This window comes from Schistocerca cancellata, chromosome 2, assembly GCF_023864275.1.
Source record: "Schistocerca cancellata isolate TAMUIC-IGC-003103 chromosome 2, iqSchCanc2.1, whole genome shotgun sequence".
NCBI classification, from domain to species: Eukaryota; Metazoa; Arthropoda; class Insecta; order Orthoptera; family Acrididae; genus Schistocerca; species Schistocerca cancellata.
The window spans coordinates 989621904-989638005 of NC_064627.1; the positions used below are offsets into that span (position 1 = coordinate 989621904).

At 46.1% G+C, this 16102-nt stretch overlaps 1 protein-coding gene across 1 annotated transcript in view; it reads left to right on the forward strand.

Annotated features, from left to right (window-relative positions):
- LOC126160360 (cyclic nucleotide-gated cation channel alpha-3) overlaps positions 1-16102 on the forward strand; it is a 638264-nt gene that overhangs the window by 597861 nt on the left and 24301 nt on the right. The window contains exon 9 of the mRNA XM_049916902.1: positions 3102-3250. Within this exon, the coding sequence (XP_049772859.1) occupies positions 3102-3250 (149 nt within the window). The remainder of the gene's footprint in view (positions 1-3101; positions 3251-16102) is intronic.

Below are 16102 nucleotides of genomic sequence, written 5' to 3' on the forward strand. Positions count from 1 at the left end.
CGTCACTTATATCTCAGTCCCCGACTAGTGCCTGAAAGGACGGACATACTGTTCGCCCAGCCACGCAGCATCTTACATCCAAAGAAGCACATGACACGCCCTGAGTCTGGGAGTGGGCTAGCTTTTAGCCAGTTGAGTACCCGCTTGGATAGTGCAACGTCTAGAGCAGGGAACTGTCAGCACGCAAACCATAATTATGGATGCTCAAGGTATGGTAGCGGAGAGGGGCACGCCAATAGTAATGAGCACAGTGACAACAATTGCTCCAAAAGTGACACAACGTCGACTTTTCAGAAGAATACCTGTTTGTGTACAGCACCATGATGAACGTATCCGTTTGTGGAGGCTCTGAGGAGAATGAACAATGTGAAACGTAATGTTGTCGTCACTGTACGAGACCGGCACATGTTGTAAGAATACAACACGCTGCCGGTCGCTGGTGGCCGAGCGGTTCTAGGCGCTTCAGTTTGGAACCGTGCGACCGCTACGGTCGCAGGTTCGAATCCTGCCTCGGGCATGGATGTGTGTGATGTCTTTAGTTTAGTTAGGTTTAAGTAGTTCTAAGTTCTAGGGGAGTAATGACCTCAGATATTAAGTCACATAGTGCTCAGAGCCATTTGAACCAATACAGCGCACTATTAGGTACACAACAAGGTCACGTGTGGATTGTGTAGCAGATAGTACAGGAACCATTACATTTCAGAATTGTTAAGGCCGGTGGTGGCACATTATCGTCAAATACTACATGACATCTTTCAACCAAATAACGCAAGACCGCATGTTAGCTCTGCTGTCCTGACCAACTTCGACATGGAGGATGTTCGAATGTCTCTCTGACCAGCACGTTCTCCAGATGTTTGACCCACTGGAAACATGTGGTCATGTGCTGCCTAGAGAATGGAACACTACCACTCGGCTACAACTAAATCTGATGAATTCTGACATTCAGCAACGGAATGAGATATGCATGGGGGCTTATTTAAAAAGATACAACTAATATTAATGAATAAATGTGATAATTTTACTAGCTGTGTGACCGGTTACAAAGTCTCGTAACTGGTTGGCCCTGACTATTATTAGCACGCAATCTGACTGCATAAAATAAAAATAAAGAATGACAAGGAATTTCCATTAACACAATTGATTAATTAAGTCCCCTGCACCTATAAAAGCTACGAAACAACAAAGCACAAATGTAATTGTTCTGTGTGTGGTATTGTGACTCAACGTACATGTATCTGGCTCGGTTCTTTCTCAATACGACAAAATATTTTAAACACCATTTACAATGAAGTAATTGAAAAACCAGAAATACTATAATTGCAGATAGAAACCAGAGTTACAAGTCTAATAAATGAACACGAGCCAGATGCTTTGTTGACTGTTCCTGTAAGCAAGAGGGATTGTTATTAAAGAAAACTGTAATACCTTTTTACCTCATTATATATTGAGGAAAATATTCCATTACTCCAGCATCATAAATCAAAAGCCCATCTCCTTTCTCAAATATATTCTGACAGTTGCATCTTCTTCCATCTATACATTACACCAACTGAACAGTACAAGATTTCAGTCAACACTCCGATCGTCTACTTTCTCGCCCAACAGCACAACGACTGCTCTCGACATCCTCTGAACTACTACTGGGCCAGTGGAGGCGGCGAAATAATAATCTTTGGCGCAATCTCTGGCGCTGTGACTCAGTGTAGCCATCTTTCACATAGTCATTCTTGTGATTCGACTTGATGCCCAGCTGGGTTATCGCCATTGTTGCTGCCAGAGGTGGCATCTGTGTGTACTTTATTTCACACGCCACACCCCAGCATTACCTACCAACTTCATCATCCACTCTTCCTATTATCCTTTTATACTGTGTACATAAAATACCTAAAATTTTGTTATTACATGTTCTTCGTGGTGTTGCTAATTTATTTGTCAGCGGTATAGATCAGTGGTCTCCAAACTACGGCCCGTGGGCCGAAACCAGCCCGCGAGAGTCGGCAAACCGGACCGCGTTAGCTAGCCGGACATCCCCCGTATCCGGCCCGCCAAATATTTGAGGTGGTAGCCACACTGCCAACAATTGAGTTTCGAGGCCTATCGCGACCAGTACACCGCGTCATTGGCTCTGCTACTCGCCACAAGACTGCATAACTCAACTTATTGTTGCGCCGCTTGAAATAACAATGCGTTGACATACTCTACCTCTGTTACGTCTTGCAGTAATAGTGTTGCTAACAATCATTTTGAGATTTAGTTAATTTTGCAGGACGCTTTCGTGAAGAATGTGCAGCGACATACTTTTTTCTCGGTGAAATTCGCCAGAATAAAATACGCCAGAATTTCGGTCAGGTACGTCCACCAATCAAAATTATGTAATTAAATAAAAGTCGTAGTTCGTTTCAGTGCTAGCTATTCCCACAACCTTAGATTTTTGCGATTTCATCTTTCCTTTAGCCTTACATTACGTTGATCATGGAGTGCTAGGGTGCTTTAATCCCTCTAGGTAGATCTTGGCCCTTATGACTTCGTGGAGGAGTCAATGTGGCCCGTGGACTAAAAAGTTTGGAGACTCCTGCATTACACCAATCGAACAGTACAACATTTCAGTCAACACTCAGATCGTCTACTCTCTCGCCCAACAGAACGACGACTGCTCTCCACATCTTCTGAACTCCTACTGGGCCAGTGGAGGCGGCGAAATAATAATCTTTGGCGCAATCTCTGGCGCTGTGACTCAGTGTAGCCATCTTTCACATAGTCATTCTTGTGATTCGACTTGATGCCCAGCTGGGTTATCGCCATTGTTGCTGCCAGAGGTGGCATCTGTGTGTACTTTATTTCACTCCCCACACCCCCCCACATTACCTACCAACTTAATCATCCACTCTTCCTATTATCCTGTTGTACTGTGTACGCAAAATACCTAAAATTTCGTTATTTCATGTTCTTCGTGGTGTTGCTAATTTATTTGTCAGCGGTGTAGATTAATGATACGCTCTGAGTGTTTTGAAGGAAAATCTAAATTCTCTGTAATGCCATGTCCGCTGTGCCTGCGTTTCCGACCCTACCGACGCCTCTGTGGTGCGGGCGCTGAGCAGCCTACCTTGCGGCAGGTCGCTGGCGTCGCACCTGCGGCCGGCCGAGTCTCCGCTGTCGGCCACGTCGAGCGTCCACTCCTCCGACGAAGAGCGGCGCGCGCCGGGGGCGGCGTGTCCCGGCGCCACGGCCGTCCCCGCCTCCAGAACAGGTCAGCGCTGCCTCTGTCTCCTCATGCCTATGAATTTCTCTACAATGACGAAAAAAAATCGCAACACCAAAAATTAATTAATGTTGAGTAATGAAATTTCGGGAACATACCGGGTGATCAAAAAGTCAGTATAAATTTGAAAACTTAATAAACCAAGGAAAAATGTAGATAGAGAGGTATAAATTGACACACGTGCTTGGAATGACATGGGATTTTATTAGAACAAAAAAAAAGTTCACAAAATGTCCGACAGAGAGCGCTAGACACCAGAACGTCAGTCACTGCGCATGACAATCGTGTATAAAAGGAGCTGTAATGAGAGAGAGAATCAGATGCGCCAGCAGTCTCAGCAAGTTGACGTTACCTGAAAAGGCGCTTTTAGCGAAGCTGTATTATCAGAATGGGGAATGTGCTAGTTCAGCGTCACGATCCTATCGCCATAGGAAGGAGATTCGAACGGGTAAAGGGGATTCGAACGGGTAAAGGTCCGTTGACAAATGCAGCTGTGACGAGAATGGTTTCGAAGTTCCACGGGTTGTTTAGACGATAGACCCCGTAGTGGCCGACCGAGCACAAGGCGTAATGCTGCTGAGACAGTTCAGGAAGAAATGGAGACTGTAGCGGGTTCGTCTATGCACGGGGAAGTCAGAGCTCGTGCAGTCGCACGTCGCACCGGCATTCCATACACTACTGTTTCGTTGGCACTTACGCGTACCCTCCGATGCTATCCGTACAAAATCCATCGGCATCGTGTACTGTTACCTGCCGATTTAGTGAAGCGGAGGGCATTTGCGGTGTGGGCGTTTCAGAAGATGGCGGAAGATGACGACTGGCTGAGTAACGTGTTGTGGACCGACGAAGCTCGTTTCACGCTCCGAGAGTCTGTCAACGCCCACAACTGGAGAATTTGGGCTATTGAAAATCCTAGAACTGTCGTGGAAACTCCATTACACGACGAGAAAATCACGGTATGGGTTAGATTTACCACATCTACCGTTATCCGGCCTTTTTTCTTCGAGAAAATGCGTGATTCCGGTTTTGTAACTGCTACCGTCATGGGTGAGAGGTACGCCGATATGTTACAGAATCGCATCATCGCCAGCCTGGCTGATAAACACCTGCTGGAACGTACGATGTTTATGCAGGATGGCGCTCCACCACATATTGCTAGACGCGTGAAAGATCTCTTACGCGCGTTGTTTGGTGATGATCGTGTGCTCAGCCACCACTTTCGTCATGCTTGGCCTCCCAGGTCCCCAGACCTCAGTCCGTGCGATTATTGGCTTTGGGGTTACCCGAAGTCGCAAGTGTATCGTGATCGACCGACATCTCTAGGGATGCTGAAAGACAACATCCGACGCCAATGTCTCACCATAACTCCGGACATACTTTACAGTGCTGTTCACAACATTATTCCTCGACTACAACTATTGCTGAGGAGTGATGGTGGATATATTGAGCATTTCCTGTAAAGAACATCATGTTTGCTTTGTCTTCCTTTGTTATGCTAATTATTGCTATTCTGATCAGATGAAGCGCCATATGTCGGACATTTTTTGAACGTTTGTATTTTTTTGGTTCTAATAAAACCCCGTGTCATTCCAAGCATGTGTGTAAATTTGTACCTCTCTATCTACATTATTCCGTGATTTATTCAGTTTTCAAATTTGTACTGACTTTTTGATCAACCGGTATTTGTCTAAATAACATATTCAAGCGATTAACATTACAAGATCACAGGCTAACGTGAGCGCGAGATAAATCATTGGAAACGTCAAATGCTGATACATTAATAACAGGTGCTACCGCCAGAATGTTAAATGGAATCATGCAAACGTTAGTTATTGTACAGGGGCCGCAAATCAGTTTATGAAACGGACTTCCATACCTGTAGCAGTTTGTCAGTCAACGAAGGTACGGTTCATGCTTGTTGAGGATGACGCTGGAGTTGTCGCCCGATAATGTTCCGCATGTGCTCGACTCGAAACAGATGTGATGATCGAGCAGGCCAAAGCAGCACGTCGACACTCTGTACAGCATGTTGGTTCACAATAGCGGTACATGGGCGACCGTTATCCTGTTGGAAAAACACCCTTGGAACGCTGTTCATGAATGGCAACAGGATACGTAGAGTCACCAGATTGACGTACAGTTTTGCAGTCGGGTTACGTAGGTTAACCGCGAGAGTGCCCCTGCTGTCATTCGAAATCGCACACCGGATCATAACTTCAGTTGTAAGTCAAGTGTGCCTAACACGAACACAGATCGCTTGTAGCCCACAACTAGCCATCTTCGAATCAACACACGGCCATCACTGCCGCCGAGATAGAACCGGTTTTCATCAGCAACAGAACGGGTCTCTACCCTGACCTCCAGTGAACTCGCGCTTGAGATCACTTGACAGAAAATCCTAGAAAGTTCTGGTCTTACGTTAAATCAGTAAGGGGACCGAAACAGTATATCCAGACACTCTGCGATGATAATGGCACTGAAACAGAGGATGACACACGTAAAACTGAAATACTAAACACCTTTTTCCAAAGCAGTTTCACAGAGGAAGACCGCACTGCAGTTCCTTCTCTAAATCCTCGCACGAACGAAAAAATGGCTGACATCGAAATAAGTGTCCAAGGAGTAGAAAAGCAACTGAGCTCACTCAACAGAGGAAAGTCCATTGGACCTGACGGGATACCAATTCGATTCTACACAGAGCACGCGAAAGAACTTGCCCCCCTTCTAACAGCAGTGTACCGCAAGTCTCTAAAGGAACGGAAGGTTCCAAATGATTGGAAAACAGAACAGGTCGAGTCTCTAGAGGAACGGAAGGTTCTAAATTATTGGAAAAGAGCACAGGTAGTCCCAGTTTTCAAGAAGGGTCGTCGAGCAAATGCGCAAAACTATAGGCCTATATCTCTGACATCGATCTGTTGTAGAATTTTAGAACATCTTTTTTGCTCGAGTATCATGTCATTTCAGAAAACCCAGAATCTACTCTGTAGGAATCAACATGGATTCCGGAAACAGCGATCGTGTGAGACCCAACTTGCATTATTTGTTCATGAGACCCAGAAAATACTAGATACAGGCTCCCAGGTAGATGCCATTTTCCTTGATTTCCGGAAGGCGTTCGATACACTTCCGCACTGTCGCCTCATAAATAAAGTAAGAGCCTACGGAATATCAGACCAGGTCTATGGCTGGATTGAAGAGTTTTTAGCAAACAGAACACAGCATGTTGTTCTTGTTGTGGACTGGCAAGACAGCCAATCCACTATGTCAGGAAGCCGAAAGGCACGCGTTTAAGCTCACGCAGGCTGGCGTGAGGTCTGGAACAGGACAAGGAATTATAGTAGCAAAAAAAGTACGTAGCTGCTGGAATACTTAACTTTAACCCATCATTGGTGAACATCGCTCTTGACGGTACATGTTTTACAGCATCAATAGTAACTGGTAATGGCGCCTTGCTAGGTCGTAGCAAATGACGTAGCTGAAGGCTATGCTAACTATCGTCTCGGCAAATGAGAGCGTAATTTGTCAGTGAACCATCGCTAGCAAAGTCGGCTGTACAACTGGGGCGAGTGCTAGGAAGTCTCTCTAGACCTCCCGTGTGGCGGCGCTCGGTCTGCAATCACTGATAGTGGCGACACGCGGGTCCGACGTATACTAACGGAACGTACCGCGGCCGATTTAAAGGCTACCACCTAGCAAGTGTGGTGTCTGGCGGTGGCACCACATTCCTAGCCCGCAAATCGGCGGACGGTTGTGGCATAAGGCTTCCGACCGCCGTGGAGAGGACCCTATGTTGGCGTATGCGACGAGGTGGGGAGCCTAACAACAGGCGTGGCTGTGCCACCCGCACCCTGCCATTCGGTCCGAGGGGAGCCAGGAAACGCCTGAAAACCTGCTTCAGGGTGCACGCCAACATGCGGTGTATGCGCCCGAAGAGAGACAGGAGGGGCCGAAGGGTCGACCTCCATCGGGCCGGGGCACCCGACGGGCGAAGACGACATATGGTCCGCAGCGGGCAAGAATTCCATGGCGGAGGACAACTGGTCACGGGAAGCGATCGGCGGCGCGTGACCCAGGGAGGCGCCCGGAGGTTGCAGCGAGGCGTCCACTGCGGGCGTCGCCGGCGGGTGAACAGGCGGCGGCGGCGGTGGCGGCGCGTCGCCATGGGGCAAAATGGAAGGCAGCGTCGGTAACACCTGGGGCTGAGGCGAGCCAGTAGATGGGTCCCCAGGGTGCTCACGGACGGCACCGTCGCTGAAAGCAGACGGGGAGCGGCAGATCCAGTGCGACGACAGAGGCGCAGCTGATTGAAATGCCGGCGCCCCTCACCAGAGGCCCCCAAAACCAAATACATCACGCGGCCGAGGCAGCGAAGAATGCGCCCTGCGAGCCAACGCCGTGAACCTCGATAGTTGCGAAAGTATACAACGTCGCCTGGGGCAAAAGCAGGTATCTGCCGCTGCACAGGAACCTGATGCGGCGGTTGTAGCAAAGACATCAAGGTGCGATGAGGGCGACCGTGGATCAACTCAGCTAGCGAGCGACCATCTCGGGGCTGAGAGCGATACGAGGACAAAAAGAGTAATAACGTGTCCTACCTCTTTCAACTTCAACATCTGTGACTTGAAAGTGCTGACCAAACGTTCAGCGGCACCGTTTGACTGTGGCGAAAACGGCGCGGACGTCAGATGTTGAATACCATTGGCCTTGCAGAATGACTGAAATTCTGCGGACACGAATTGTGGGCCACTGTCGGAAACAATAGTCTGTGGAAAACCTTCAATGCAAAAGATAGCGGATAACGCTTGGATGGTGGCAGATGACGTAGTGGAAGACATCCGGACAACAAAAGGAAAATTACTGAATGAATCTACCACAACCAACCATAGAGCATTCCGGAAGGGACCAGCAAAATCGATGTGTAAGCGTTGCCAAGGGGAAGTGGCTTTGGGCCATGCAAAGAATTTCCGCGGTGGTGCTGATTGTTGTTCGGCACACACCATGCAAGAAGAGCACATATTCGTAATCGCGGCATCGATTCCGAACCAAGTACAGTGCTGACGAGCAAGTTGTTTCGTTCTCACTATATCCCAATGTCCTTGGTGGAGAAGCCGTGAGACAGACGACTGTAACGAACGTGGTACCATGACCCTGGACTGATCATTATCTGAACGCAACAGCAAAACACCACGTCGTACAAAAAGTCTCTCCTTGTGAGCAAAAAATCGGCGAACCAACGGATCCCCGATCCATGACTTTGACAAGGGCCATTGCCTAGCAACAAAACGCAGAACGGTAGCAAGGACAGGGTCGGCAGCTGTGGCCGTAGCTACCCGACGAATATCAATCGGAAACGATTCGACCACGTCATCGGTTTCCGAATCAATGAACATGCAAGCACGTTCGGAGGAATCGAATGCTCCATCCTCAGCAACAGGCAAACGGGACAACGCATCGGCGTTTCCGTGCTTAGCGGTGGACTGATACAAGATATCGTAGCGGTACTGCGAGAGGAAAATAGACCAGCGAATGAATTTCTGCGCTGTACGTGGAGGTACAGGCTTAGTCGGATGAAAAAGCGATGTCAAAGGTTTGTGGTCTGTGATGATGGTAAAGTGACGACCATACAAGAAATCATGAAACATTGTAACACCAAATACGAGAGCCAATGCTTCTTTCTCGATCTGGGAATAATTTCGTTGCGCAGACGAGAGCAATTTGGACGCAAAGGCAATAGGGCGATCGTGCGAACCATCTTTGTGCGCAAGCACAGCACCGATCCCGAAATCCGATGCATCCACCATCAACAAAAGGGGCTTCCGGGGATCGAATGGCGTGAGGCAAGTATTGGAAAGCAACGCCGATTTCAACTGGCGAAACGCGCGTTCGCATTCCGTCGTCCAGACGAACGGAACAACCTTACGGCGTAAGCGATGAAGGGGAGCTGAAATAGAAGAGGCGTGGCGCACATAGCGATGATAATAATTAATTTTTCCCAGCTCACTCTGTAGCTGCTTCAAATTCTGCGGCGAAGGCAAGTCTTGTATGGCACGAAGGTGCGTGGGACTGGGATCTATGCCTTGAGCATTAGGTACATGTCCCAGATATGGGAAATCACGAACAAAGAACACACATTTGTCCTTCCGCAAGCGAAGACCATTTTGTCGCAAGACCTGAAATAATGTTCTGAGATTGGCTAAATGTTCTTCTTCCGTCTTTCCGGAGATCACAATATCGTCCAGATAGTTTGCAGCAGTAGGGACCGACGCACAAACAGTTTGTAGATATTGCTGAAACAATGCAGGGGCGGATGCACACCCGAATGGCAGTCGTTTGAATCGATACAAACCAAGATGCGTGTTAACCACCAAAACGCGCTGGGATTCTTCGTCCACCGGTGTTTGCAAGTACGCATCTGCTAGGTCCAACTTTGAAAAATATTGACCCGGGCACAGTTTGTCAAAAAGATCTTCCGGGCGGGGTAAAGGAAAAGTTGCAGTCACTAGTTGTGAGTTCACTGTTGCCTTGAAGTCCACTCGAAGTCTCAATTTTCCCGAAGGTTTTTGCAAAATTACTAAGGGTGATGCCCAGAGAGAAGCCTGCACACGTTCAATTACACCTTGTGATTCAAAATCGTGTAATGTTTTTGCGACTTCATTACGCAATGCGTGGGGAACATTGCGCGCTCTGAAAAATTTCGGTTGCGCGTTTACTTTCAGTTCCTAATGAGCTTTATAGTTCTTAGCGCAACCGAGGTCCGGTGCAAAAATGTCTGCAAATTCTTCACATAGACGAGAAACACTGTCCGAAGGCTCAGTCTGGTTCACTGAGAGGACCTGATTTACTATAGACAAGTTAAACAACTGAAATAAATCGAAACCAAACAAGTTCACTGCAGAAGAAGAACGAAGTACGTAAAATGACACAAGTTTTGTTTGTCCTTTGTATGTTGCAAGAAGGCTGCACTGTCCTAACACAGGGATCGCTTGTCCTGAATAACTAGTAAGCTTAACATTGGCAGCATGCAAGGGAGGTGTGCCCAGCTGTTTGTACGTGTCTCGATTGATCAAAGAAACTGCAGCTCCAGTATCGAGCTGGAACGGTATCACTTTGCCGTTAATGTCCAAGTCTACAAAAAGTTTATTGTCCTGCTGACGACAAGAGCGACTGTCTTGTGCAACGTGAACTGACACTGGTACAGAATCACTTGCGACTTGACGGGATTTCCAGCGATGTCGACGCACACTATTTGTGGGACGAACACAGTCACTGTTAGAGAGAGTAGCACTGGGCGGAGTCGAATGAACTATATGAATTTCCATAGGTGAAGTTTCACTAGCCTGCGTATCCTTGGTTCGATTCCGATTCCAGCGCAAAGCAAAGGGCCTGGAGTGGTTTTGAGCATCCGATCGGAGCTTTTTCTGGCAAACACTTTGAACATGTCCTTTTTTATTACAGAAAAAGCAAAAAGCCTGGCGTGACGGGCAATTCTCACGCGAATGTCTAGTAGCACACCGCGGACATGATTTCACTGCATTTGCCTGCTGGCGCGGTACACGTGGCTGAGAGCCAGGTGGCTTTGGCGCGGCCGGGCGCGAGGACTGTTCACTGTTCCGTGCAGCTCACCCGCTGGGCCGGTTCACCTGACACACGGGTGGCGAAGTTTCAAATGATTCCTGAGCAAAGTCAAGTGTGTCCTGCCGATCCAATGTGTCCATCACTTGTTGACGGGAGGTATTGACTAGTTTCAAAATCTGTTCCCGTATACGAACATCAGAAACTTTCTGTGCAATTGCATCACACACCATAGTATCTGAATAAGGGAGTCCACATTGACACTCAAGCACAATCCCTAGTAAGGTCTTGCAAGGTTGCAACCCACTCCCGATTAGTCTGACTTGGCGTACGTTTTGTACGAAAGAAGGTATACCGTTTGGCAACTACATTGACTGATTCTTTGAAATATGCATCTAATGCAGACAAAATTTCTTCGTAGGACAGAGTTGCTACGTCGTGTCGGGGAAATAATTTGACTATCACATGGTACATGGTCACTCCGACGCAAGAAAGGAGAAAAGGCTGCCGCTCATTACCTTGAATTCTGTAGGCGGCGAGATGGAATCCAAATTGGCATGACCACTCCGTCCAGCTTTCCAGTGCAGCATCAAAAGGACGAAAAGTTGGTGCAACTGCGTTTTGTGGCTGCATGAGTGGTGGAGCGGTGGCTGCCACATCGTTTTTCATTGCACGTTGACCCTGGACGAGCTGTCCAAGGGCATCTAGTAAGGCCTGCGTCTGCTGGTTCTGTAAACGATAAAATTCGGACAGTACATCTGGAGATTGTGGCGAAGCCATTACACAAGTAAATCAGGGCAGTATAGTTACGAACGCGAATTGGCCACGTCGCCAATCCTCGGCGCCAACTGTTGTGAACTGGCAAGACAGCCAATCCACTATGACAGGAAGCCGAAAGGCACGCGTATAAGTTCACGCAGGCTGGCGTGAGGTCTGGAACAGGACAAGGAATTATAGTAGCAAAAAAAGTACGTAGCTTCTGGAATACTTAACTTTAATCCATCATTGGTGAACATCGCTCTTGACGGTACATGTTTTACAACATCAATAGTAACTGGTAATGACGCCTTGCTAGGTCGTAGCAAATGACGTAGCTGAAGGCTATGCTAACTGTCGTCTCGGCAAATGAGAGCGTAATTTGTCAGTGAACCATCGCTAGCAAAGTCGGCTGTACAACTGGGGCGAGTGCTAGGAAGTCTCTCTAGGCCTGCCATGTGGCGGCGCTCGGTCTGCAATCACTGATGGTGGCGACACCCGGGTCCGACGTATACTAACGGACCGCGGCCGATTTAAAGGCTACCACCTAGCAAGTGTGATGTCTGGCGGTGACACCACAGTTCTCAATGGAGAGACGTCTACAGACGTTAAAATAACCTCTGGCGTGCCACAGGGGAGTGTTATGGGACCACTGCCTTTCACTATATATACAAAAGACCCAGTAGATAGTGTCGGAAGTTCCATGCGGCTTTTCGCGGATGATACTGTAGTATACAGAGAAGTTGCAGCATAGAAAAATGCAGCGAAATGCAGGAAGATCTACAGCGGATAGGCACTCGGTGCAGGGAGTGGCAACTGAACCTTAACATAGACAAATGTAATGTATTGCGAATACATAGAAAGAAGGATCCTTTATTGGATGATTATATGATAGCGGAACAAACACTGGTAGCAGTTACTTCTGTAAAATATCTGGGAGTGTGCGTACGGAACGATTTGAAGTGGGGTGATCATATAAAACTAATTGTTGGTAAGGCGGGTGCCAGGTTGAGATTCATTGGGAGAGTCCTTAGAAAATGTAGTTCATCAATAAAGGAGGTGACTTACAAAACACTCGTTCGACCTACGCTTGAGTATTGCTCATCAGTGTGGGATCCGTACCAGGTCGGATTGACAGAGAAGAGAGAGAAGATCCAAAGAAGAGCGGCGCGTTTCGTCACAGGGTTATTTGGTAAGCGTGATAGCGTTACGGAGATTTTTAGCAAACTCAACTGGCAGACTCTGCAAGAGATGCCCTCTGCATCGCAGTGTAGCTTGTTGTCCAGGTTTCGAGAGGGTGCGTTTCTGGATGAGGTATCGAAAATATTGCTTCCACCTAATTATACCTCCCGAGGAGATCACGAAAATAAAATTAGAGAGATTCGAGCGTCCACGGAGGCTTTCCGGCAGTCGTTCTTCCCGCGAACCATACGTGACTGGAACAGGAAAGGGAGGTAACGCAGTGGCACGTAAAATGCCCTCCGCCACACACCGTTGGGTGGCTTGCGGAGTATAAATGTAGATGTAGATGAAGTCGTAAATGGCGGCGGTTTGGGGTCGATGGAATGCACGCTACGGGGCGTCTGGCTCGGAGCTGTGTTTGAAGTAACCGATTTGCAACAGTTCATTGTATCCTTGCTATGTGAAATGCTGCGGAAATTGCTGCTGCAGATTCAGTACTATGCGCCGGAGCCATATGCCGAACACAATTGTCTTCCCTCTCCGTAATGTCACGGGGTCGTCCTGAATCCGGTCTTCTTGCGACAGTTTATCGTAGTCGCTATTAGACGACCTCTTTTCAAATGGCTCTGAGCACTATGGGACTTAACATCTGCGGTCATCAGTCCCCTATAACTTAGAACTACTTAAAGCTAACTAACCTAAGGACAGCACACACATCCATGCCCGAGGCAGGATTCGAACCTGCGACCGTAGCAGTCGCGCGGTTCCGGACTGAGCGCCTAGAACCGCTAGACCACCGCGGCCATTAGACGACCTCGTTCAAACTCAGTGAGGTGATGATAATGGCGTCTTTGTCGCCTTAAAGATAGTGTTGACTAACATCAACTCCCACGTCGAAAGTCAAAGGCAACTAACGCTTACGACCGTTAAAGCGTGTGTTTAAAGCAAACCAGATTTGCATCCTCATAGTGGCGCCATCGCGATACCAGCGCCTCTCTTATGTAACTGGCGGGAAAACTGATTAGACATCATCTTTCAAATGGAGAAACAAGCCTACCAACTTACGTTTCTGTCGCATAACTGTCTCTTGGTGCTCCGATTTTTTTGCGCCAGTGAATATTTCATTTCAGTCCTTCTGCCCTTGTCTCCACTTCATTCCTAGTAGTTGTTTAGTATTAACGTGGAATCCTATTTCTGTCACATTGCAACTCTCTGTACTTGATCTAATGCTAGTGGGTAGGAGGGACGGTTACAAGATTTATTTTCGACCCTTTTTTATTAGGTCGCTTTCTTTTCTGTCTGATTGGTACAAATTTTGAAGTTGATTTTAGACGAACTTTCCAATGGGCTAGAGGTTTCAGATTTTAACATAGCGCAGAAATGGATAACACTGCAATATTAACACGCTTTCGTGTCTGGCGTGTGGCTGAGGGTACACTTTTTTCTGCCTGTTTATCTCTTGGGTGCAAATTCTGCAGTTGATTTCAAATTAAGTTCCCGATGAGCTGGAGACTTGAAATTTTCAACGTAGCTCAGAAGCAGCTTTCAATGCAGTATCAAATCGCTTTCTTGTCTGGTATGAGGCGGAGAGTACTTTGTTTTTCTGTCTGTTTGGTACAAATCTTCCATCTGATTTTAAATTAACTTCCCGACGAATTGGAGAGTTGAGACTATCAAAATGAATGCAGAACTGAATGACGTTGCAGAATGAATTCGCTGTTGTGTCTGGTGTGCGGCTGAGGGTACATTGTGTACCACTAGTATTTATCCCTTTTCCTGTTCCAGTCACGAATGTTTCGCGGTAAGAACGATTGCTGCTAATCTTCCATGTGAGCTTCAGTCTACTCATGTTTTATCTTCACCGTCTTTCGTGAAATATGTGTAGGAGAAACAACATATTTGTTGATTGAGGTGAAGGAAACCCGAAAGAAAGCTGAAATTCACGAAATGTCTGTGTTGTAATCCATCAAAATGTTTGCAGTATACCAAAAATTCTACACACATAAAACTAAAAAGCATAAAATAATTATTTAAATAAAAACTTTTTAATATATCACGTTTTTGAAACAGACTAAAACGTACAAGGCAGTTTCTCCTAGCTTCACATGTATTCCTATACCCATACAGATGGTCCTGAAAATTTGTGCTTCTGGTTTTCAATAGCTATCACAATACCCGTAAAATTTAAAACGAAAAACGAAGGGTGTGTGCAACAGGCAATAGTAAGAAGTGTAGAGAATAGCTGTCGTTAAGAAAAATCACACAGCGGATCGTATAATTTGCAGTGCAATAAAATTCTTGGTGACTTAGGTCAACTATTCATCCATAAGTTATCTATTGGATGCACACCACTTCCTTAGTTTTAATTTTTGGAGTATTGTCATGACTGTTAGAAAATCACAAACACAAATCTGCGGGATTATCTGTACAGGATTCGCAGTATGTATGGGGTTAGGAAAAATTAAGTGAAACGTTTTAGTCCGTCTTAAAAACGTGTTACTAGCGAAGATTTTATTACAATAATGTTATTTACTTGCGTTGATTGCGAAGATTTTTGAACAGAATTATAGGTTTTGGCTATGGAGTACTGGCTGCCTTCAGAATCTACAGTGGAAGTAAAAGAAAATACATTACTAGCTACTGCACTAAGGGATTAAAACAAATGGCAGAAGTTACAACAAAAACACGATATATGTCTCATTCGGCTCACAGCAACAAGTGTAAACATGTAAAAATAACACTAGCCAAAAGTGTCATGCATCGATTAAACAGTTGTACATAGAATGGAAAGTTATGCTAGAGGCCGTTGCTGCCTGCATACCGTACAGATAATTACACATATTAATTAAGAGAAAGTTCATTTAAAAGTACAGTTCTTTAAAATATTCTCATTTGTATCCAATAAAATAAGATTAAATAATATTTAACCATATGAAAAAGTATTTGTCTTTTTTACAGCTTAAAGCTCTTCAAAATATAACAAAACGTTCAAAAAAGTAAAAATTATGGAAGTCGTGCTGAAAGTGACTATATTTTTTTCATTTCATTTCCTTTGCGCAATATGGGCGGGGAGGGAGCTGTCAGAGAATAAAAATCGTCGCTCTTCAGCCAAACGAGACAAAAAATTTTAAAACGTATTATAAAACTTGACACTTTGGGTGACAAAATTAATGTCGCAGGTAATAAAAAGACAGGCAGTCAGTTGAATAATTTAAAATATAAAAGAAATATTTGTTGATTAATTAAAATATTGAGACAGATGTAATGGCAGATGGATGTTTCAAAAAATATAACAGACACAGGAACAGTTCCATAAGTTAGAAAAGTAAA